This window comes from Aulostomus chinensis, chromosome 3 (genome assembly GCF_037954235.1).
Source record: "Aulostomus chinensis isolate RoL2024-O1b breed Wild chromosome 3, RoL_Achi_v1.0, whole genome shotgun sequence".
Taxonomy (NCBI): Eukaryota; Metazoa; Chordata; class Actinopteri; order Syngnathiformes; family Aulostomidae; genus Aulostomus; species Aulostomus chinensis.
The window spans coordinates 1,843,831-1,864,452 of record NC_141322.1 but is presented as its reverse complement, the minus strand read 5'-3'; the positions used below and the strand labels follow the sequence as shown (position 1 = coordinate 1,864,452).

The window sequence follows — 20,622 nt, the reverse complement described above, 5'->3', positions numbered from 1 at the left end:
AATAGAGACTTTCTCAGTGCTGTAAATATCTCGGACCTCAGCACATATAAAAGAACCTCACCGTAATAGAAACTCAAAGTAGTTAATTTTCTAATATCTACTTATTTATTTTCTATGAGCTGTCATTTGTAACGCCTTCGCTCGTATGTTTATACTTTATCTTGTAAATTATTCGTTTTCAGAAAAAAACTGGAATTAACATCGTTAAAGACGAGTAGTTTATTTTGACGGTCCAACCGGAAGTATTATATATTGATGACGCGCATATCTTCTGCGCATAACGTCATCACCCGGGTTTCTACGCTGGGGAAGGGCGCGAGATAGAAATCTGGGAGCGCGGACAAGTCGAGCGGGCGCGCCGTTCCTCCAGCTGGGTCCAGGTCCGAGACGGTACCAACACACCAGAACGGTACCGAGCCACCTTCGCCGATCGACCGGTAGTTACTCACACCGAATAAACACGCACATGACGTGCGGGAGCCGAGGATCAAACCGCTGACGGGCCGTAAACAACAGAAACAGGAGGAAATGTCCTGGTGGCCGCGCGGGTAAGATCTTTATTGTCTGCAGTATCGACCTCCACCGATCCCACCTGAGCAGATGTGGCGGTTTAACGTCAGAAGGTCAGTTGTTGGGGATTTATGTTTGACGTCATGTCAGAACTCTGGTCTGTGTCCGTACCAGGAGAGACTCGCGTCCCCTAAACGAACCCAGCAGCAGCTGAAGTCCTAGGAACATTAGGGATTTATGCTAGTCGAGGTGCAGCGTTAGCCGTTAGCCACTGATGCAGTGACACGCTTGTGTGTGCCTCCCCCAGTGACGATGGAGAGGAGGCCATGCATCAAGACACCGACTCGGATGTGGCGGAGCAGAGAGACGGGGGGAGAGGGAAGGTGAAGTGGACGCAGGAGGAGGTGAGTGTCCCGACATGTCCCGGTGGTGGCAGGAGCTCGACAGCATCAGACATCTGCTCTGGTGACAGCAGGAGATTACTTGTTTACAAAAACAGCTCAGATAAAGAAGTCACGTGTTTGCTTGCAGGACGACAAGCTCAAGGCGCTGGTGCTGAAACTGGGACCCAACGACTGGAAATCTGTGGCCAACTGCCTACCAGTGAGTTTGCTTCCGTTGCTCACCACCGGAGCTGCTCGATATCTGGACGTCTCATCTGTGCTTGTTGCCCTCAGAGTCACACCGAACACCAGTGTCAGCACCGCTGGTTCAAGGTCCTGGATCCAGAGCTGGTTAAAGGCCCTTGGACCAAAGAGGAGGATGAGAAGGTGGGTGACTCCATCGCCAGGAGCGCCTGGCAATGATTGGTTTGTGTGGGGGTGGGGGTGGGGTGGGTTTGGACAGTAAAATGAACTGTACAGTAACGGTTCAGTTGATGGGTCCTCCAACAATGTGAGTGCATATGAAGCAACATGGAACCAGCGTGGGAGGTTCCTTCACACCTTTTTGCAGGTAGTGCAACTACGCACGTCTTCAGATGGTCTGTTAGAAGTTGTGGATGATCCTGCTGAACTCTGCTGGAACCCTGAATGCATGTGAAACCCCCCACCCCACCCCATCCCTCAGGTCATAGAGCTTGTAAATCTCTACGGCAACAAACAGTGGGCCATGGTAGCCAAGCACCTGAAGGGCCGGCTAGGGAAGCAGTGTAGGGAGCGCTGGCACAACCACCTCAACCCCAGCGTGAAGAAGTCGTCCTGGACCGCGGAGGAGGACCTCATCATCTACAAGGCTCACTGCCTGCTAGGGAACCGCTGGGCTGAGATCGCAAAGCTGCTCCCAGGGAGGTGAGTGGGTGCTGAGGCTAACCTGTAGTGAGGAGGCTGGGTGTGCGTGGCTAAAAACAACCAACCTGATCCTATTTTCTGACAGGACGGATAACGCAGTGAAGAACCACTGGAACTCAACCATCAAACGCAAGTTAGAGATGGGCTTCTATGCTGGGGAAGATTTCACTCCAAAGGAACTGGAGGAGCTGTTGGCCTGTGTTAAAGATGTGCAGGTGGGCCACCTCTCCTAAATGTGTGCGTGCTCTGCTTCAGGTATGATATATGTGCATATATGATACACTTTTGTTGACTTTCTTGTTTTCTGGTGACACAGGTGACCAGTTGCTCTCAAGATGGTGCTGACAAGGACTCCGAGCAGAAAACACCCCCCTCAGTAAGCAGCTGGTTTTAGCCTCTACATCAATCGGCAGATGTGACTCAAAAATGTCTTTGTCCCAACGCCGTTATCGTGTTTGTAATGCTGGTATTTGTTTGGTCACCCACTTGTTCCATTCATTTCAGGAAACAACCATCTCCATCAAAATGGAGCCCAGCGAGGCAGGTCCCTCTCACGCTGTCCCCCCTCTCAAGGACAGTTTGAGTCCAAGGACAGAGGCAGACAGCCAAGGAGACCCCAACATTATCAGCTGGGTGGTGGACAGTACTGGCTTCCTCTCCCCCACTGGCCCGGTACTGAAGGAAGTACTGGACTTGGTGGATGGGGTTAGTAGACCCAGGCTCCAGCTAGATGCCAGACCTGCTGCGTAGCTAAAGCTGGCTTGGCCCTGCTGGTGTGGTTGCCTCACGGTAACGATTCCTAATGGTTGTCGTTCATTGACATGTTTGTGTCCTCAGGACCTGGATGGCTGGTGCAACCTGGCAGCCTTCGACCTGCCTGAGGACAGCCTGAGCCCTGAGCGCCACCAGTTCCGGCTGGAGGGCAGCACCCTACAGGAGTTAAGTAAAAGCAGCAAGGGGGAGCTCATTCCGATCTCTCCGGGAGGGGTCACGCCACCCTCCATACTTCACCACCGCAGCCGGAGACGCATCTCACTATCCCCTGGTGCGAGTAACTCCATGACTCCCAAGAGCACCCCGGTCAAGATCCTGCCCTTCTCGCCATCTCAGGTATGCTCTCTGCCGGGGCCCCGCAGTGGTCTCGCTGCTCAGTGACGACGTCCTCTAACCCACCAATGTCATGTTAGTTCCTCAACATGTGGACGAAGCAGGACAGTCATGACCTGGAGAACCCATCCCTCACATCCACACCAGTGTGCAGTCAGAAAGCCATTGTCACTACCCCCTTACAGCGGGACAAGACCCCCCTCACCCAGAAGGAAAACTCAGTGTAAGGGGTCTCTAGCTCGCATCTGAATCTGTGTGTAACGTTTGAGTCTCACTGTTAACCTGATGGCTTTGTGTAGATTTGTGACCCCCAACCACAAATCAGAGCTCTGTACGACTCCACGCACCCCTACACCCTTCAAAACTGCCTTGGAGAAGTACGGCCCCCTGCAGCCCCTGGTGAGTATCCAAGCGCTCATGGGGAGGGACGACTGCTCGGCCCCATGCTAACAGTGTTTGCTGCCATGTTGCTTCAGCCTCAGACTCCCAACCTCGAAGACGACATCAATGAGGTCATCCTCCGGGAAGCGGGCATGGACCTGGTGCTGGAACATTCCACCCTGCCTGAGCAAAGGCGCAAAACCATGGTAACAACCTAAACACGCACTACACATGGAGCCTGACTCAGCCAATTAGAGACTTTTCCAAATGTATTTTTAAAAAAAACGACCCAACAAGTTTTTGGCCTCAAAGTTACAAAAGTGGGGGAACAAAATAGATGAGATTGACCTTATTGATCCCTCTGCACGTGAACAGCAGCTCAACAGTAGAGTTGGTCAAGGAAGGCATCAATAGAATCGGTGTAATTGTTTTACCGCAGAAGAAGCAGCGGTGTAACAGGATAGTTCCAACAAAGACTGTTGCACTGAAGACTGGTGAACAGGTATGAAAATACAGCAAAGAAGATCTCATGGCCTCAAATCAACCAAACTGTCAACATTTCCAAGCGCATACTCAATCAAATCTATGCTGAGATGAAGAATATCAAATTAAACCCAAACACGTACAGTCACGATGTCTCATGATTAAATCACTGTGTTAAAATCAGAAAGGTGTCTATTGACATTGTACTGAACCACAACAGCTAACGGAATGTTAGCGTAAGGATGTGCGTTAGAACTGACTTTCTCTGACTGCTCAGTAGGTTTCTCTGGGTCTCTGTGTGCTTGGCGTTTTCACACTCGCGTTCACAAAGCGTTGCTGTCGCCGACCAGCAGGCTGCTACGCAATAACGGCTGAGTGTCGAATCCTTCGTCCCTTCACTGGGACTCTGCTGCTGGTTTTAGCTCCACACTGCAACTCCCATACTTCAGGCTTCACACCGACATGAGAAAACCTGGTTGCTACTGATTTGCTTCACTGCTTTTCTTAAATTGTAGTTGGATATATGCTGGTAAACTCTGACATGTTTATTTGTCATGGTGAACTCTGAGAATATTTGCTCATGAAAGTGGTGAAATAATTTTGTAAAAATGTGTGTGACGTGTGGAGAGCAGATGCTGTTTGCTGCTGTTCTTCACCTCAGACCTGCTGTTGTTCCTCCGCAGCATCGCCCTCCCATGAAGAAAGTGCGTAAGTCACTGGCGCTTGACGTCATGGACTGCCAGGTGATGCCCACATCAAAACGCAAATCCAAGAGTCAAGTCAAACTGGGCCTCAAGGTGATAACTGTGACGGTGTGGTTGTCCCGCCGCTGGCGTTGACGCCTGATTGTTATAATGAGGGTTTGTGGTTCTGCGTCCTTGTTTGTCTCTCACAGGATGAGACTGTGATCGTCCCTCTCAACGCCTCATCCTTTTGCAGTAAAGCGCATGAGAATATTTTGGACCAGGGCTTCCTTTTAGGGCCCAGTGACAGCGCCATCTTTCCCAGCACGGTGCCCCCAACCTTGGTACGGCCACGGTGTAACCTTCAAGAGTCAATGGACACGTCTTTAATGGAACTTCTCTAATTCTAGTGCTCTTTCCCCTCAGATGTCAAAAGAGTGGGAGACGGTTGTGTGTGGGCGGACTAAGGACCAGCTCATCATGACAGAGAAGGCCCGGCGCTACCTTCGCTCGCTAAAATCCCACACTCCCAACAGAGCCCTGGTGTTGTCCTGAGACGCTCTGGTCTTCACCTCACCTCAGGACGTCTCCTCGCCACCATACTTTAGAATTAATCCAGTTTTTGAACCTGTCAAACCTTTACTGTGATAGTTTTATCAATAACTAGCAGGACCACTTTTGATGGTGCTTTTAGATTTAGGTCTCGTTCCAGAAGCCAAAAAAAAACCCCAAACCAACCCAAGCCATCATTCCTTCCATGTCAGAGAACAGCAGGGAACAAATCACGCCTGTTAATCTTTGCTACCAGCCAGAATGCTTTTACACCCCATAATGTGTCGTTAACAGTGTTTGCAGCTGTGATTGAGGAGAGTGCAGGTAACATCTCAGTATCTGAAAAATAAATCTGTAAATGATCAGTAGTGTGTGCGGGGATCTATGTTGGAATGCCTTGTAAGGGTGTGTGTGTGTGTGTGTGTGAGAGAGAGAGCGATATTCTCCATGAAGGTGACTTAATAGAAGCTGGCTGTCTGATGTTGGAGGTGGGGACATGAAGTGAGTTTACTGGCTCTGTAAATATTTCAGCCTTGTATGGTTTGACTTCATCAAACAACTTTTTTCCTAAGGAATTAAATACGAGCTGCACTAAATGGGCCTTGGTTGTTTCTGTCTGCTGCTGCACTCAGAATAGAAGCTGTTCGTATCCCTGCAGCGTTGCCGCATCGGATCAGGGCGCTTTCAGCCTGAAGTCTATACTTGTGTTGTCTGTTGACTCCTTCTCAAGCAAGTGGCCTTACAGAATATATAACATGTTATTCAGGGAGTGCAAAATGTAACTTTAACTTTTTTATGTTTACAGATAATGACATTGGTAAATATCCACTAACAGCAAAACTTTGTTTTAAAATATTGGCTTCAAAGTTCCACATTGTATTGGTGAATTCTGACTTTTGGACCAGGATCTGTTTTTGATGTGTGATTTTTTATTTATTTTTTTTTGCAATGTCACAAAATGGAAACGTTTTGGAAATTGACACTGCAGATTCTTAAAGTTTACAATTTTCTTTATTCCGTAAACACAAAATATGTCCAACTTGTTTATAATTTCTCCACCAAACTGCAGCCATAGTCTTTTGTCACTTTATTTGTTTGTGAGGATTTTTGTTTATTTTTTAATCAAAGAATATATGGTTTTTCTCTTGAAACTATTGGGACGTTCAAAAGATCATTGTCCATATTTTATGAAATTTTGATCGAACATTTGTCTGAATCCTGAGAAACAGTTTAAGACGGGAGGACGCCAGGCGATAGAGAGAAACTAAACCTAGGTGCGCCTTTATTGTGAAAAGCTAAAAGCCGGATATGACGCATGTTACGACAGGTCGGTTTGAGAGACACCGGAAGCACTCGTGGGTTTTGGTGACGCTGCGTTAGACTAAGACATGGACCGGCCTGGTGAGTTACCGAGTGCTCCGCCGTTGATTCCGTCGTTAATGTTGTGCGGGTTTCACGCTGTTTGGTTAGTTTGCGTTGTGTTTGTGTCCTACTCGCGCTGTTATGAAGAAGCTGCTTCCTGCTTGTCAGCTAGCTTGCTAGCTAGCTGTAGCTAACCGAGTCTGCTAGCTCGCTAGCTCGCTCCTGGCCTGAGCCAGCCAATGAATGAAGAAAACATGACGTTAGTCAAGAACACACATTTAGCGAATTCCAGCTTCAACGGTGAATGTCCGCCGTGTCTTCACAGGATTATTCGCATTGCTCCTGCTCAGCCTGGCCCTGGCCGGAGCTGGGGCTCTCACCCCGGGGCACTACCTGTCCCTCTCCGATGTGGCCCGACTGCAGAGCCTCCTGAGCGAGGAGTTCACAGACCTGGAGTCCGCTTACTACTCTGTGGTGGGACTTACTAAACTTGGAGCGACTTCCCCGGATCACAAGGCGAGAAACCACCACTGCACTTCATCATGATCAGTGTCATTTCATTCATTACTGTCCGTTCTCAGTTTGACTCCATGGTGTTGTATTTTCAGGCAGTCTGCCAGTTTCTCAAAGCCCAGCTGGATCCCACCAGCATCGACTCTCTCTTCTTTGCTGCAGAGACGAGTCAAGCCATCTCGGACTGTGAGGTCTGACAACCACCACTACCCACACCCCACCCCACTCACCCTATCCCACACACACCACTCACACACACACACACGTCACTTGCCTCACTGTCCTTCTGCATCTTCCAAAGTATAGTAATGAGCATATTTGTTTTGTGGGGCTGCTCAGTGTAGCATCCCGTTGTTGTTTGCGATGTTTGTCTATGCTTCACCACATTATTGCATCATTGTAACGAGATGACAGTTTGACTGACTGAATCTTTGCCATTTTGCCAAACAGGCTTATAAGATTGTTGCCTGCCCCATAGATCCCTGTGTCCAACGAGACTCGAGACATCCTCCTGGCAGCAGTCAGTGAGGACTCCACCATGACTCAGATCCATCGGGCTGTGAGCACACTCAGCTCTCTGGGGCTCCCTCTGGCCTCGCAGGAGGTTGTCGGGGCCTTAACAGCTCGCATCAACAAAGAGGACAATGTGATGGCGTAAGTTGTGTTAGAGAGACACTGCTGTAACTGCGTGTTTGTTTGTGTGTGTGTGTGTGTGTGTGTGTGTGTGTGTGTGTGTGTGTGTGTGTGTGTGTGTGTGTGTGTGTGACTGTAATAAGGAGGTCATGTTCTCTCACTGCAGTATCACCTCGGCTCTGCAAACAGCCGCCCGCCTCTCCCAGCAGGCTGAACTTGGGGGAATACTGGAGGAGATTGAGGTGAGGTCTTTCATGTCCACCAGGTGGTGCTGTTCCTCTTCCATGCCATCAGGCCCAGATAAACCTGCTGGCTCATCAGTAGCATCCAGTGGCAGGCGGGGGTACTTCTTCCACGATGGTTCAGCAGCCATAAATGTTTTTTGTAGTCAGTTTATTAGGGCCTGAGCCTGAAGGTACTTCACTATTATGTTTGCTCAGCAGCAGCACTAAAAACACTACAAACACCCACTAAACAGTGTTCCAGCCCCCCAACACCCATGAGGCAACTGGGCCAGATGGCCTGGAGCCGGTTTTCACATCCACACCATTCAAAACCTGGTCCTGGACTGTTCTTGCTGTCAGTGAGCGCCCAATATGAGCATCATCTAATTTCACCCCCTGAACATGCATGAAATTCACTGAAATTCACCACACTTGTCTGGTCTGGCTAAACATTCACTAAAAAAAAAAAAAAAAAACACCACAAAAGTCAATAGCGCCACCTAGGGAGCCACACAACTAAAAGATAACTTTTGATAATTTGGAGTGCTATAACTCCTCCCAGGAATGTCCCACAAACATGGGACCAACACCGTTGGACTCGTCTCATCAAGACCAACAATTCCTCCACTCTGACCCCTCACCTGTCTACAACAGAATGTCCACAAATTGGACAAAACTGTCAAAATTAGCACTTTTTTTTACTCCCCCAACAAAATCTATCTCCTCCTTGGCTGTTAATGCTATCGCTTCCAAACTTTCACACATTACTCTTCCAACTGTGCTGATTAAAAGTTTTTATATTAGTCACTTGGTTTCCATTTTATAAGCCGTCAAAGTGGGGGAGACACGTTTCACCTTCCAATGGAAGCCTAAGGGGAGACGGTGTCCTCTCAGGTACATACTGTCAAACAAACGCTTCTCACGTCTACACCATCCATCCCACAGCTCTACCAACCACACCACTGCATTCCTGACAAAAACCCCTCCAAGAACATGGTGTTCTGTGTCCCTCTGGACCAGCGTATGCCGACTTCTTCGTCTTGTCCCACTCCAGTCCTGGTGCTCCTCCTCTCTCTCCACTCTAGCACAGATCAGAGACAGAGCAGTGGGGGAGGGGTTCTTAAAGGGCCAGCTCTCAGCTCTGCTCTCACTCTAGCACAGATCAGAGACAGAGCAGTGGGGGAGGGGTTCTTAAAGGGCCAGCTCTCAGCTCTGCTCTCACTCTAGCACAGATCAGAGACAGTGCAGTGGGGGAGGGGTTCTTAAAGGGCCAGCTCTCAGCTCTGCTCTCACTCTAGCACAGATCAGAGACAGAGCAGTGGGGGAGGGGTTCTTAAAGGGCCAGCTCTCAGCTCTGCTCTCACTCTAGCACAGATCAAAGACAGAGCAGTGGGGGAGGGGTTCTTAAAGGGCCAGCTCTCAGCTCTGCTCTCACTCTAGCACAGATCAAAGACAGAGCAGTGGGGGAGGGGTTCTTAAAGGGCCAGCTCTCAGCTCTGCTCTCACTCTAGCACAGATCAAAGACAGAGCAGTGGGGGAGGGGTTCTTAAAGGGCCAGTTCTCAGCTCTGCTCTCACTCTAGCACAGATCAAAGACAGAGCAGTGGGGGAGGGGTTCTTAAAGGGCCAGCTCTCAGCTCTGCTCTCACTCTAGCACAGATCAAAGACAGAGCAGTGGGGGAGGGGTTCTTAAAGGGCCAGCTCTCAGCTCTGCTCTCACTCTAGCACAGATCAGAGACAGAGCAGTGGGGAGGGGTTCTTAAAGGGCCAGCTCTCAGCTCTGCTCTCACTCCAGCACAGATCAGAGACAGAGCAGTGGGGGAGGGGTTCTTAAAGGGCCAGCTCTCAGCTCTGCTCTCACTCCAGCACAGATCAAAGACAGAGCAGTGGGGGAGGGGTTCTTAAAGGGCCAGCTCTCAGCTCTGCTCTCACTCTAGCACAGATCAAAGACAGAGCAGTGGGGGGGGGGGGGTTCTTAAAGGGCCAGCTCTCAGCTCTGCTCTCACTCTAGCACAGATCAAAGACAGAGCAGTGGGGAGGGGTTCTTAAAGGGCCAGCTCTCAGCTCTGCTCTCTCTCTAGCACAGATCAAAGACAGAGCAGTGGGGGAGGGGTTCTTAAAGGGCCAGCTCTCAGCTCTGCTCTCCACTCTAGCACAGATCAAAGACAGAGCAGTGGGGGAGGGGTTCTTAAAGGGCCAGCTCTCAGCTCTGCTCTCACTCTAGCACAGATCAAAGACAGAGCAGTGGGGGAGGGGTTCTTAAAGGGCCAGCTCTCAGCTCTGCTCTCCACTCTAGCACAGATCAAAGACAGAGCAATGGGGGAGGGGTTCTTAAAGGGCCAGCTCTCAGCTCTGCTCTCACTCTAGCACAGATCAAAGACAGAGCAGTGGGGGACGGGTTCTTAAAGGGCCAGCTCTCAGCTCTGCTCTCACTCTAGCACAGATCAAAGACAGAGCAGTGGGGGAGGGGTTCTTAAAGGGCCAGCTCTCAGCTCTGCTCTCACTCTAGCACAGATCAAAGACAGAGCAGTGGGGGAGGGGTTCTTAAAGGGCCAGCTCTCAGCTCTGCTCTCCACTCTAGCACAGATCAAAGACAGAGCAGTGCGGGAGGGGTTCTTAAAGGGCCAGCTCTCAGCTCTGCTCTCACTCTAGCACAGATCAGAGACAGAGCAGTGGGGAGGGGTTCTTAAAGGGCCAGCTCTCAGCTCTGCTCTCTCTCTAGCACAGATCAGAGACAGAGCAGTGGGGGAGGGGTTCTTAAAGGGCCAGCTCTCAGCTCTGCTCTCACTCTAGCACAGATCAAAGACAGAGCAGTGGGGAGGGGTTCTTAAAGGGCCAGCTCTCAGCTCTGCTCTCACTCTCTGATCAGACTCAGGCTTCTAACTCCTCAACTACAAGGCCTCCACACTGGACCAGGACACCCTGGGGTTCAGGCCAGGGGCTCAGGCCCTCACAACGCTGCTTGCAGCTTTAATTGTAGTTTATCACCATATACAGTAATACAGCAAACCCAACTCAGAAGCACAGAAGTTCTAATGTAGTGATGAAACGCAGTGTGCAAGAATGTCCTGCAGGTTTCACTCTAGTGTTTCTCCTTCATTTCAGTTAATAGTTGTGTGTCACATCTGGGCTGTTTTTAGATCAGTGGAACAGGCTAAATAGTCTCATCGGCCATGGAAGGACTTGAAGCAAATTCTGTGTTCCAACCAGTAAACCACAATTGTGTTGAGGCACTGATTAAACATGTTTCTGCATATCCTGTCTAATGTGGAAATGTCACGTAATCAGCATTTATTTCAAGGATATGTTGACATCCTGTCTTTTTCTAATGTGACCCAACTTGTTTGCCAAGCTACAGTTAAATTGTTAACACAGTTGATGTCCGCTCATGTTTACTTCAAAAGTCATGACCATCTGGGTGGAGTTGACCGCATACTTGTTAATTATTCGTCATTGTTACATACGTAGTATTCATTGGATTATGACGTAGGCTTATTATCGTGTATGATAACAATTTTACAGTAACTTTTTGTTTTTTTATTGTGTCTCAGCTGACTACAAAAATTAATTAATGACTGTTTACCTGTCATTAAAATGAGCCACTGGGGGGCCCGTTGAAGGATCCTGGCCTCTCTTGTTCTTTGACTATTTTTCTGATTTTGTTTGCTTTGTCTCTCAGGATCTGACAGCTCGCCTTGATGACCTCGGTGGTATCTACCTCCAGTTTGAAGAGGGACTTGAGGCAACCGCCATGTTTGTGACTGCTGCGTATTCTCTGTCAGATCACGTGGACATGGAACCCCCTCTTAAGGAGGTGTGATTCCTCTCGCTTTTCTACGTGGGTCTTGTGCCCCAGTTCCACCACACACCCGTGTATCTGATCATGTGTTGTTGTTTTAAACCCAAATCGAATCCTAATTTCTTTTTTTTGTGGGTCACATCAGGAATAGTCAAGCCAGTGTGGTAGAAAGCAGCATGGAGGGAAGTGGCTGGGGTTACTAGTTGATGTCTTTTGTTCGTAGCAGGAGGAACCAGCAGAGGCAGCAGGCTTTCATTGCCTCCATGTACATTGAGAGCAGAGCTTCAGAGACTCGAGGCTCTTTTCAACGGGCCAAGAAACCTGCTAATCAGGCATTGGACTGCAGTGGGAACATGTTTAATCTGAATTCACTCCCAGGTCACATGACCCTGCAGTGGTCTTGCATATTTATCTGCTCTGCTTGATCAGCAATGGTGGAACACAAAACCTGGCAAAAAAAGGAGGGACCTTTTTGTTACTTTTCCATCTACTCAGCTACAAATTCAACCTGTCTGTCTTCAAGTTGCAGAGCTTTAGAGCTGAGTTTGAAAACCTGACCTGGGAAAAGATCCTACAGATTAACCACGGTCATGGTCTTCCACCTGCCTTCTACTCTGGCGGCGTCTTTACTCTCTTTACGTCATGTTTGACATTACAAGAGGAAAAAAACAAAAACAAAGGAACTTGTCTATTCGCAGGATGAAAGTGGACAATTGAGGGTTTTTAGTGAGCTTATCCAGGTTTTTAAAATCCACATAAATGCAGTGAGCTAAACTGCAGATGTGTTCTCCCTGCAGGACCAAGTCATCCAGCTGGTGAACTCCATTTTCAGCAAGAAATCCTGGGACTCCCTGGCCGAGGCCTTCAGTGTGGCGAGCGCCGCCGCCACCCTCTCCAACAATCGCTTCCATGTACCAGTGGTGGTCAGTACTCAGGGCCCAGCCACAGTGTCCCACAGCCAACCAACTCTGCAGGTACACATGCTGACCGTCACCCGAGCCAGCTCCCCCTCCATGAGTTCGAAGATCATGTCAGTCACGTGACACTGTTTCTGATTCCCAGCTGCTTGTGACTGATGTTATGTCTCAACCGCTGGCTTCTGCTAACGTGCTGGTGGAATCTGCACACACTGTCGCCTCCAAGAGCATCATACTGAGCCAAGCCCCTTTCACCCTGAACGAGTACGTATCTGAGTGAGGCGCAGCAAGCAATAATAGGATCAAACCAATGTCTCTCACTGACGGTAGAATCTGTGAACAGGTTAATTCAGGTGAGTTTGTTTACACGCTTAAATAACTGTCCAGGACACACCTTACTGGAACCAGACCAATACAAGGGGAGAATGCAGGGGACAGTGTTTCCTCTAGTACACACACACACACACACACACACACTCTTCTTTCACTGCTCCTGGACTTTCAGAAAACATGTTCCGTTGAAGGATTCTCAGACTTGTCTGTCAGTAATGATCCTGTACAGGATTTCTTCCGTGTTCACTCTGAGCAAAAGCAAAAGCCTTTAACTGTAGCGTGTAAAAATACCCTGTGGCGAGACACTCCACGCTGGGCTACCTACCAGTTCTCAGTTAAGACTGGAGACATTCCAGTAATCTCAGTCCTTCATTATTTGCAGCCAAACGCATTGAAATGATTGTTTCCTTCCTTCCTTCCAGTGGCGTCTTTGAACTGAACTTCATGTCCAGCCAACCAGCCAGTGGCTATTACCAGTTTACTGTTGCTGTGACAGGGGACAGCCGACTGGTGGCCAGTCATGTGGAGGTGGGACGGTTTAGCTCACGTTCAGCTGACGCGCATCAACATATGAACACGTATTCATCTGTTTTGGGCCATAACTTCTGACCTTTGTCCTTCCTCTGTAGCTGAAAGTGAAAGTGTCCACTGAGGTGGCCATCACTAACATGGACCTGTCTGTGGTGGACAAGGACCAGAGCATCGGTACCAAGACCACCAGGTCAGCAAACCAGACTAGTAAGGGACAAACTCTAGCTGCACCCTGGTTGAGAACTAAGCGTTGTGTTTGACCCGTCCAGGGTGGATTATCCCTCAAAAGCAAAGGGCTCCTTCACAGCAGACAGCCACCAGAACTTCGCCATGTCCTTCCAGCTGGTGGACGTCAACACTGGCGTTGAGCTGACACCTCACCAGGTGTGTAATCTGGGGTACAGACAAACACACATTGCTGACCACATTGCTGACTGCTTAATCATCACTCTTGTAGCTGTGATGAGAAAAGCTAGTTGTCCAGGATTCTCCTGACCGCCGTTCACTGTGACGCATTCGTGAAACCTTCCTCAATGTGCCTGTCACAGACGTTCGTGCGCCTCCACAATCAGAAAACTGGCCAGGAGGTGGTGTTTGTTGCCGAACCCGACAGCAAAAGTCTCTACAAGTTTGAGTTGGACACAGCAGAGCGCAAATCTGAGTTTGATTCCATCTCCGGGACCTATTCCCTGTACCTCATGGTCGGGGACGCCACCTTGGAGAATCCCATCCTGTGGAACGTGGTGAGTGTCCATATGGATATGGAGGTGGGATGTTCACCGGTGCCACTCGGACGTCCATGTTGACTTTTTATCTCTATTGAAAGGCTGATGTTGTGCTGAAGTTTGTGGATGAGGAGGCGCCAGCTACCATCCAGCCCAAGACTCTTTACGTACCCAAACCAGAGATCCAGGTAATGATGCCTCGTGTGCTGCATGGTGGCGGCGGCGGCGGCGGCGGCATGCAGCAGCTGTCTGTCCAGCTCTCTGACCGGTCTCTTCTCTGCAGCACTCGTTCAGGGAACCAGAGAAGAAGCCTCCTACAGTCGTCTCCAACACCTTCACTGCTCTCGTCCTGTCGCCCCTCCTGCTTCTGCTCATCCTGGTAAGTCTGCGAACTTTGGTCTTGTGTTTTACAACTCTTCTTTTTTTTCCTTTATTTTTCCCCTTATTGCGAGTAGGGACGTAACAATTTTTCAACTTTCAGTGACGGATGCAAAATTAAACAACCACAATTTCAATGCAATTTTTTTGGAGTGTCTCTGTGACTTGCTGTCATCTGTTGGGGATACTTGTCCTCTCCCTTTAAATGATAGCTCACCCAAAAATGAACATTCAGCCATCATCGACTCCCCGGGGTGCCGATGGAAGGTCAGGAGAAGCCCGCAGAACCCTGCTGGAGTTGGAACAGAGACCAGCTTTGAAACAAAATAAATTTACGCCTCCATACTGCAACCTGAAGGGTCCTGAAGCCTGTACATGGGCAGTAAAACATAACTGACGCCATGTTTGTAGTCTCACTGCTCACCGTAGCGCTCAGCCATGATGTCACGTTATTAGAGAGGTTACAATTTCACTGTGAAGATGTTATCATGATGTTGGTTTTGTCAGAGCTTTGAGAGCCTTATTCTGAAAATAATCTAATGGGGGGGGGGGGGGGCATGACAATTCTGTTTGTAGCTCTTTCCTTGCTAAGCTAGCATCACTGGCTCCTCCTGTTTGTGGTCCTGTTGCTGAGTTGTTGGACCCACAGCAGGAAGGATGAGCTGAGACTCGGACTGCACCAGTTTGGCAGATATTGCAGTGGTGATATTGTTCATGATTAGAGAGGGAATGGTAAAGTTTGAATAATGTTTCTCATTTTTTTGAAAACAGTTAAACTGCTGCTATCAGACCCACTAGGACGCTCCTGGGGGAAAATTACAAGAATGTGCTTGTGATAGCAGTCAGAATTCACTTTTTAATGGCAGAATTCATCGTGATTGGTTTCTAGACATGATTTAAAATGGTTTTTTGACTGACAATTTTGCCTTTAAAAAGTTTTGTTTCCTCCTGCAATTTAAAAACTGCATTAGACCATACTGTGACCTCGGTTGTTGAAACGAATGTCTGAGGATGCTCCACCTCGTACGGATTGTAAAACTCTTTCAGGCAATTTGTGATTCCAGGGAATTTGAATCAAAGCCTAAAGCCTAGCTCTCATCGCTGGAGCCGCCGTGGCAGTGGCGTGAATATAAGGCTTGTTTTAATTTGAAAGCACAAAAGCTGTGAGTAATAGTTATCATTGCAGCTGATCACATCTTTGTGCTTTAGGTGGTAAACAGTTTTCCAGCCTCTTTGTTTGCAGCTCTTGCACAGAATGACAATAAGGTTGTCTTTTATTCCCCCCCCAGTGGATCAAGCTGGGAGCCAACATTTCCAACGTTAGCCTGTCTCCCAGCACCATTCTCTTCCACGCTGGACACGCAGGTTAGTCACCGCCTTTTATGTAAAAGCTTGAACACTCAATTGTTTCACAGCCTCTTCACCTCCTGTTCGCCTGCTGTTGTTCCTGATGACGCAGTAATGGTCGCTGCAGACATTGTGCATAATCATAATTGATGATGATGCATTATTCATTGTTCATAAAATTCCACACATCAAATCTCAGTACGAAAGGTCTCCCCTTCCCAACCCGGTGATGACCACCTGACCCCTCGCTCTTTGTCCGTGTCTCTCCCATCAAACGTAATTAGGTCACGCTGTAAAATGTGGGCAGGCTGTGTTTCATCTGTAATATTTTCTCAGGAAAATGAATAAAAATGAGCATTATTTGAAGGGCAGATCTGAAATGTTGTAGCCAAGCGGGACCTGTGTTCCAGTCCTGGTTGTCACGTGAGAAAAACAAGGTTCGAGGTTAAAAGGTCACGCCATCGTTGTTTTTTTCAAAACATGAAACTTAGCTAGCTTTTGATTCAAGGACTTGTCTTCTACTCCTGGTTCTCCGCTGCTGTAGCTGGTTGTCATAGCGATATCACACAATTCTACGCTGGCATCAGGTGGTAAATGAAGGCAAAGGGACTCCAGTTGTGCCATGTGGTGTTGTCGTCAGAGCCACAGATCGTTGTGAAGGTTCGTTTCACCCACCAGTCTTCGTGTGGAGAAAAACAGAAACAAACGTCTGGTATCTGAAGCCCGTTTAAGAAAGCAGGTAAAGTGGCGGTTTAGCAAGTTTCAGCGACTGCAGATGGTTGGCAGATGGCGCCACGTGGGCACCGTGTGTTCAGGTTTGCTTCAGTGAACCTCAGGTTTCTGGTCTCCTCCCTCTCACCGAGCCACATCTGCGGTTCCATTTCCTCGTTTCAATCGTGCGTATCGCACAGTTTAGCAGATATTCTGTGTCGCTCTGAGCGCTGCGCTGGGTGTTGGTGATCTACATGAAGCCTGGATCCTGAAGCGCCAGTGTCCAGTGAGGAAGCCTCCAGGTGTTACATCCACCTGAGAGAGAAAAACTCCACATTCTGAATTCATGGAATTAAAAAAAAGAAAAGTCCAGTTTTTTTTCCTTTCTTTGTTTTCTGCCCAAAAGAGTGAATTATCTCATTAATTCAGAAGAAACAGGGATTTTTTTCCCCTCAGGCAAATGCACAACATTTCCATGGTGACCGGCTACCTATCAGTGGATCCATCTATCCATCGATCAGAGGGTTTTTGTGATCACATTTGATATAACAAGTAAAAGCAACATCACGTGGATGCGGTTGAAACTCTGCTCCTGCCAGACAGACTTGGAAACCTCAGACAGATCGGCTCCCCACTGCAGCAGGTTCTCCTTCAGCCAGTTCTGCATCCTGCCCCAACAAGTTTACTGAAAATCTGCTTCATCCTTTCTACGTAATCCTGCATCCGGACAGGATCGGTCTCAGGATCACTTTGACGGCGTTCGTGAAGCGTCATCAAATGTCCATCTTTTAAGAGACGCTTCCTTGACAGGTTGACGGAGAATCTCTCTGGATGAATGCTCGGGATGATCCTGGCAAATGTTTGCTGAAGGAAATGGGGTTCTGATTTCATTCCAACTTCAAGAAGTGTCCTACCTCAGAATGACCCTCACAACTTAGCATCATGTACATTTCACACTTGCACTTGCGCTTGAAAGACCCATGTGGAACGGCTGATGCCAGCACAGCCCATCAGCATCTGAGTGGTCGGTGAAACTCCCTAACGACCACCCCTGAAACTCCCTGACACCGCACAATGACTGTCGTTTGGGGAGGCCAGGTGAGTCTCGGGAGGGTCGTTTCCACCACAATAGCACTGACCACTCCCACACAGGTTTATAAGCTGGAGTTTCCACACTCTTCACTAGAACTGAAGAAGCCTCTCGGATGAGAGGTGAAACGTCTTCAAGATAAACTTACGTCCAGTTGACCAGATTTTACTTCGCTTCGATCTACGATGACCTGGATGAATGAGAACCTACACAGACATCTTCACACTTGCATGTTTTAGTTGATGTTGTTGCTTGGTAACCGTTTGTAACAAGTGCCTCTGTTCAAACCTATGTGGTGGTTTTGTTTCAGCCATGCTGGGCCTGATGTACATCTACTGGACCCACCTGAACATGTTCCAGACTCTGAAGTACTTGGCTTTTATTGGCGGTGTTACGTTCCTTGCCGGGAACCGCATGCTGGCCCAGAAAGCAGTGAAGAGGTACGTTCCCAATGGTGCCGTGTACAAATTGTTCCTCAAGAGTCCTTAATCGCAGAGCGGATGGTGAGGTAATTTCAGACCACGAGCACTCGGGAGCTTTGAGGCCTCTCTGTGGTTCTTAACCTCAAACCAGCAGAAAAGTGTCTGCTCTACATGTGGTGCCTCGCTCGGTCCCCGGAGCCTGATTTCTCTGCTAAGAGCTGAGCTGAGCTGATCTAATGGGCCAGTTCTTCACACCGTCAAGATGCCAGGGCTCTCGAAGGTTCCGAGTGAGCACTTTGTCTCCTGATTCAAGATGGCACCTTTTAGCTCTGAGTAACTGACAGCTCCTCTGCCCGTTGAAGCCCTTTAAACAAGTGGGAACGTTCAGTTAATGACCCTGAATGTCACTTTTTTCTCCAGTGTGGACTTTGTCGTCCTCCTTTCCTGCCTGTCCTCTTCTTTAATCTCATCTCTTCACACCTCGCTGTCTCTTTACTCCTCTTTCAGGATTGCTGCAGAGCAAAGTAGTAGGTTGGCAAAGTATAGGAGCCTACGATAAAAGCCCCCCCCTCCCCTCCCGTTTGTAACAAAAGTCGATTGTGCTACCAGGCTGAAGTAAGGGCTTCCTCCTAGACTGTCCACACAAACTGGCTGGCAGCGTGCATGGCTGTGTGCTCCTAACTCATGTGCCCACCGCCCGCTGGTTTGCTCCTCACTCATCCCACCGTGACCATCCCCACCAGAGCCATGCCCACACTGTGCTGCTAACCCCTCCATCGTGGTCTAACACCCATGGCTCTGGGCTCCCATCACATTAGAGTCAAATAGTGTGTTTGTCAGTCAAAGTCGTTCAGATTGTTGCCGTCGGTCATGAGATTACATGTTCCAGTTGTTTGTTGTGGACGGTTGTACATTGAACTGCATGATCAGCCTCTTCACCTGTCACTGACCATGTGTTCAAAAAGGACTCGCCAACTTTTTAGGAAGTATCCATCGTCCCCAGGGCCAGACAAGAAGATGGAGGCCCTTCACTTCTCTGTGCTGATGCTAGTTAGCTTAGCACAACGAATGGTGGTGGATGGGAACTGTTGGCGGCCCTCCGTCAAGTCATCAAATGCACTTTTCTACACCAGGTGGTAACATGCAGTATGAGAAAATAATGAAAGACTAGTAGACTATGGACTGTAGCACTATTTCGCTACCTGGGTGGCCCGGTGGAGCAGTGGTCCTCCCTGTGGCCCCCAGCAAGAAGGTTGTGGGTGGAGCAGTGGTCCTCCCTGTGGCCCCCAGCAAGAAGGTTGTGGGTGGAGCAGTGGTCCTCCCTGTGGCCCCCAGCAAGAAGGTTGTGGGTGGAGCCCCGGCTGCAGCACGGGGTCTTTCTGGGTGAGTCTCCATGTTCTCCCTGTTCCTGCTGGGTTCTCTCTGGTACTCCAGCTTCCTCCACAGTCCAAAGACATCAAGAGGGACCAGGTTAATCCAGACTCTAAATTGACCGTAGGCGTGGCTGGGAGAGCCAATGGTTGTCTGTCTCTATGTGTTGGCCCTGCCATGGACTGGTGACCTGTCCAGGGGGAAGGCTGCTGGGATAGGCTCCACCCCCACCACCCTCAACAGGAGAAGAGAGGGAACATGGAGGGATGGATGGAGATATCAGACACATAGCCGGAACTACTTTCCTCACTGGGAGCAGTGATTTGACGCAGCACCTCCACAGCTCCACTGGAACTTGGGTCAACAGAACCAAAGGTTTGTTGAGGACTAGAAGAGCGACTGCTGCTACTGATCATGAGGAGGAGGAGGGTTCCTGCTGGACACACCAGCATCCTGGACCTGAGCTAGCTGATGCTAACACTTCCCACCCACTACCAGCCATTGGGCTAAGCTAACTAGCAAGGCGCTCAGCTCCCTAATGCAGCACAGACGAGCACCTATTTGTCTGTTTCTACGGAGGATATCAAATTAGCATATTTCCCAATAAGTTGGTGTCTTCCTTTGATAAAGCAAGCCTGCGTCTCAAGCTGCTGACTCACCATCTGTCTCTCCTCCACAGGATTGAGAAAAAATAACTGCAAGAACATTCAAGGAAGACACTGATGAAGCTCATATTTTTTGTCCAAAGGGGTCATTCAACGATACGTCAAACCAGACTTTTAGAATTGGCACAGCGGTTCAGTACTCCATACAGTGTGTGTGTCTGTGTGTGTTGCCAAAAGGAAAGAAAGTATGGAGCTCTCTGACTTCTCCGCTGAGGGCTGGAAAGCTACTGATCATTGCACTTCATCTTCCTGTGAGATTTGTTTTCTTATCGTCCAACGTGCCCGTGTGAGCTGGGAGGTTCTTTTTTTTATTTGCGATTTCTTGATGGATTTTTTTTTGTACATTCCTCTCTGTCGTCCCTCGATGCTCCTCTCATCTCTGGCAGAGGTTGTTGCCCAGCATGTTCCAGTGGATGATAGGAGGGCATCTGCAGTAGCACTGAGATGTTGATGCCCGCTCACTGTGCCGGTGTCTGCAGCAACCCTTGCTTCCCATTTGATATCAAGTTTGGATTGTTGATAATATAAGATGGGCAGTTTGAGGACATGTTTTTGTAATGAAGAGGAAATAAAGAAATTGAGGTGAATGTGTTTGTG

The 20,622-nt window shown here is 48.9% G+C and overlaps 2 protein-coding genes across 4 annotated transcripts; both read left to right on the top strand.

Annotated features, from left to right (window-relative positions):
• The first annotated feature begins 493 nt into the window (after nucleotides 1-493).
• mybl2b (MYB proto-oncogene like 2b) lies at nucleotides 494-5,604 on the top strand. 2 transcript variants are annotated; one of them, XM_086200541.1, is made up of 15 exons: nucleotides 494-548; nucleotides 818-914; nucleotides 1,042-1,113; nucleotides 1,188-1,280; nucleotides 1,579-1,799; nucleotides 1,885-2,014; nucleotides 2,116-2,175; nucleotides 2,304-2,504; nucleotides 2,637-2,909; nucleotides 2,987-3,129; nucleotides 3,206-3,305; nucleotides 3,383-3,493; nucleotides 4,454-4,567; nucleotides 4,666-4,797; nucleotides 4,880-5,604. In XM_086200541.1, the coding sequence occupies exons 1-15, from the start codon at nucleotides 529-531 to the stop codon at nucleotides 5,006-5,008; spliced, it is 1,896 nt and encodes a 631-aa protein (XP_086056667.1). In that variant the 5' UTR covers nucleotides 494-528; the 3' UTR covers nucleotides 5,009-5,604. The 2 variants fall into 2 exon arrangements, with proteins under 2 accessions (XP_086056667.1, XP_086056666.1); XM_086200540.1 differs by lacking the exon at nucleotides 494-548 and adding an exon at nucleotides 572-623.
• A 681-nt stretch (nucleotides 5,605-6,285) lies between these two features.
• Nucleotides 6,286-20,612, top strand: rpn2 (ribophorin II). 2 transcript variants are annotated; one of them, XM_086197761.1, is made up of 18 exons: nucleotides 6,286-6,406; nucleotides 6,693-6,883; nucleotides 6,976-7,071; nucleotides 7,359-7,534; nucleotides 7,680-7,755; nucleotides 11,416-11,550; nucleotides 12,333-12,509; nucleotides 12,598-12,716; nucleotides 13,208-13,313; nucleotides 13,415-13,506; nucleotides 13,586-13,700; nucleotides 13,865-14,059; nucleotides 14,143-14,229; nucleotides 14,325-14,420; nucleotides 15,709-15,784; nucleotides 17,878-18,007; nucleotides 18,497-18,604; nucleotides 20,040-20,612. In XM_086197761.1, exons 1-17 carry the CDS (start codon nucleotides 6,394-6,396, stop codon nucleotides 18,546-18,548), a joined length of 1,932 nt encoding a protein of 643 aa, XP_086053887.1. In that variant the 5' UTR covers nucleotides 6,286-6,393; the 3' UTR covers nucleotides 18,549-18,604; nucleotides 20,040-20,612. The 2 variants fall into 2 exon arrangements, with proteins under 2 accessions (XP_086053887.1, XP_086053896.1); XM_086197770.1 differs by lacking the exon at nucleotides 18,497-18,604.
• Nucleotides 20,613-20,622: the final 10 nt, after the last annotated feature.

Excerpts from the sequence above, each read along its gene's own strand:
- rpn2 (XM_086197761.1), top strand. Across the intron at positions 6,884-6,975 it reads CGACTTCCCCGGATCACAAG|GCAGTCTGCCAGTTTCTCAA; the intron begins GCGAGAAACCAC and ends TTGTATTTTCAG. Across the intron at positions 13,507-13,585 it reads ATCGGTACCAAGACCACCAG|GGTGGATTATCCCTCAAAAG; the intron begins GTCAGCAAACCA and ends TGACCCGTCCAG.
- mybl2b (XM_086200540.1), top strand. The coding sequence starts at position 601 with ATGTGGCGGTTTAACGTCAGAAG. Across the intron at positions 2,910-2,986 it reads TGCCCTTCTCGCCATCTCAG|TTCCTCAACATGTGGACGAA; the intron begins GTATGCTCTCTG and ends ATGTCATGTTAG. Across the intron at positions 3,130-3,205 it reads ACCCAGAAGGAAAACTCAGT|ATTTGTGACCCCCAACCACA; the intron begins GTAAGGGGTCTC and ends GGCTTTGTGTAG.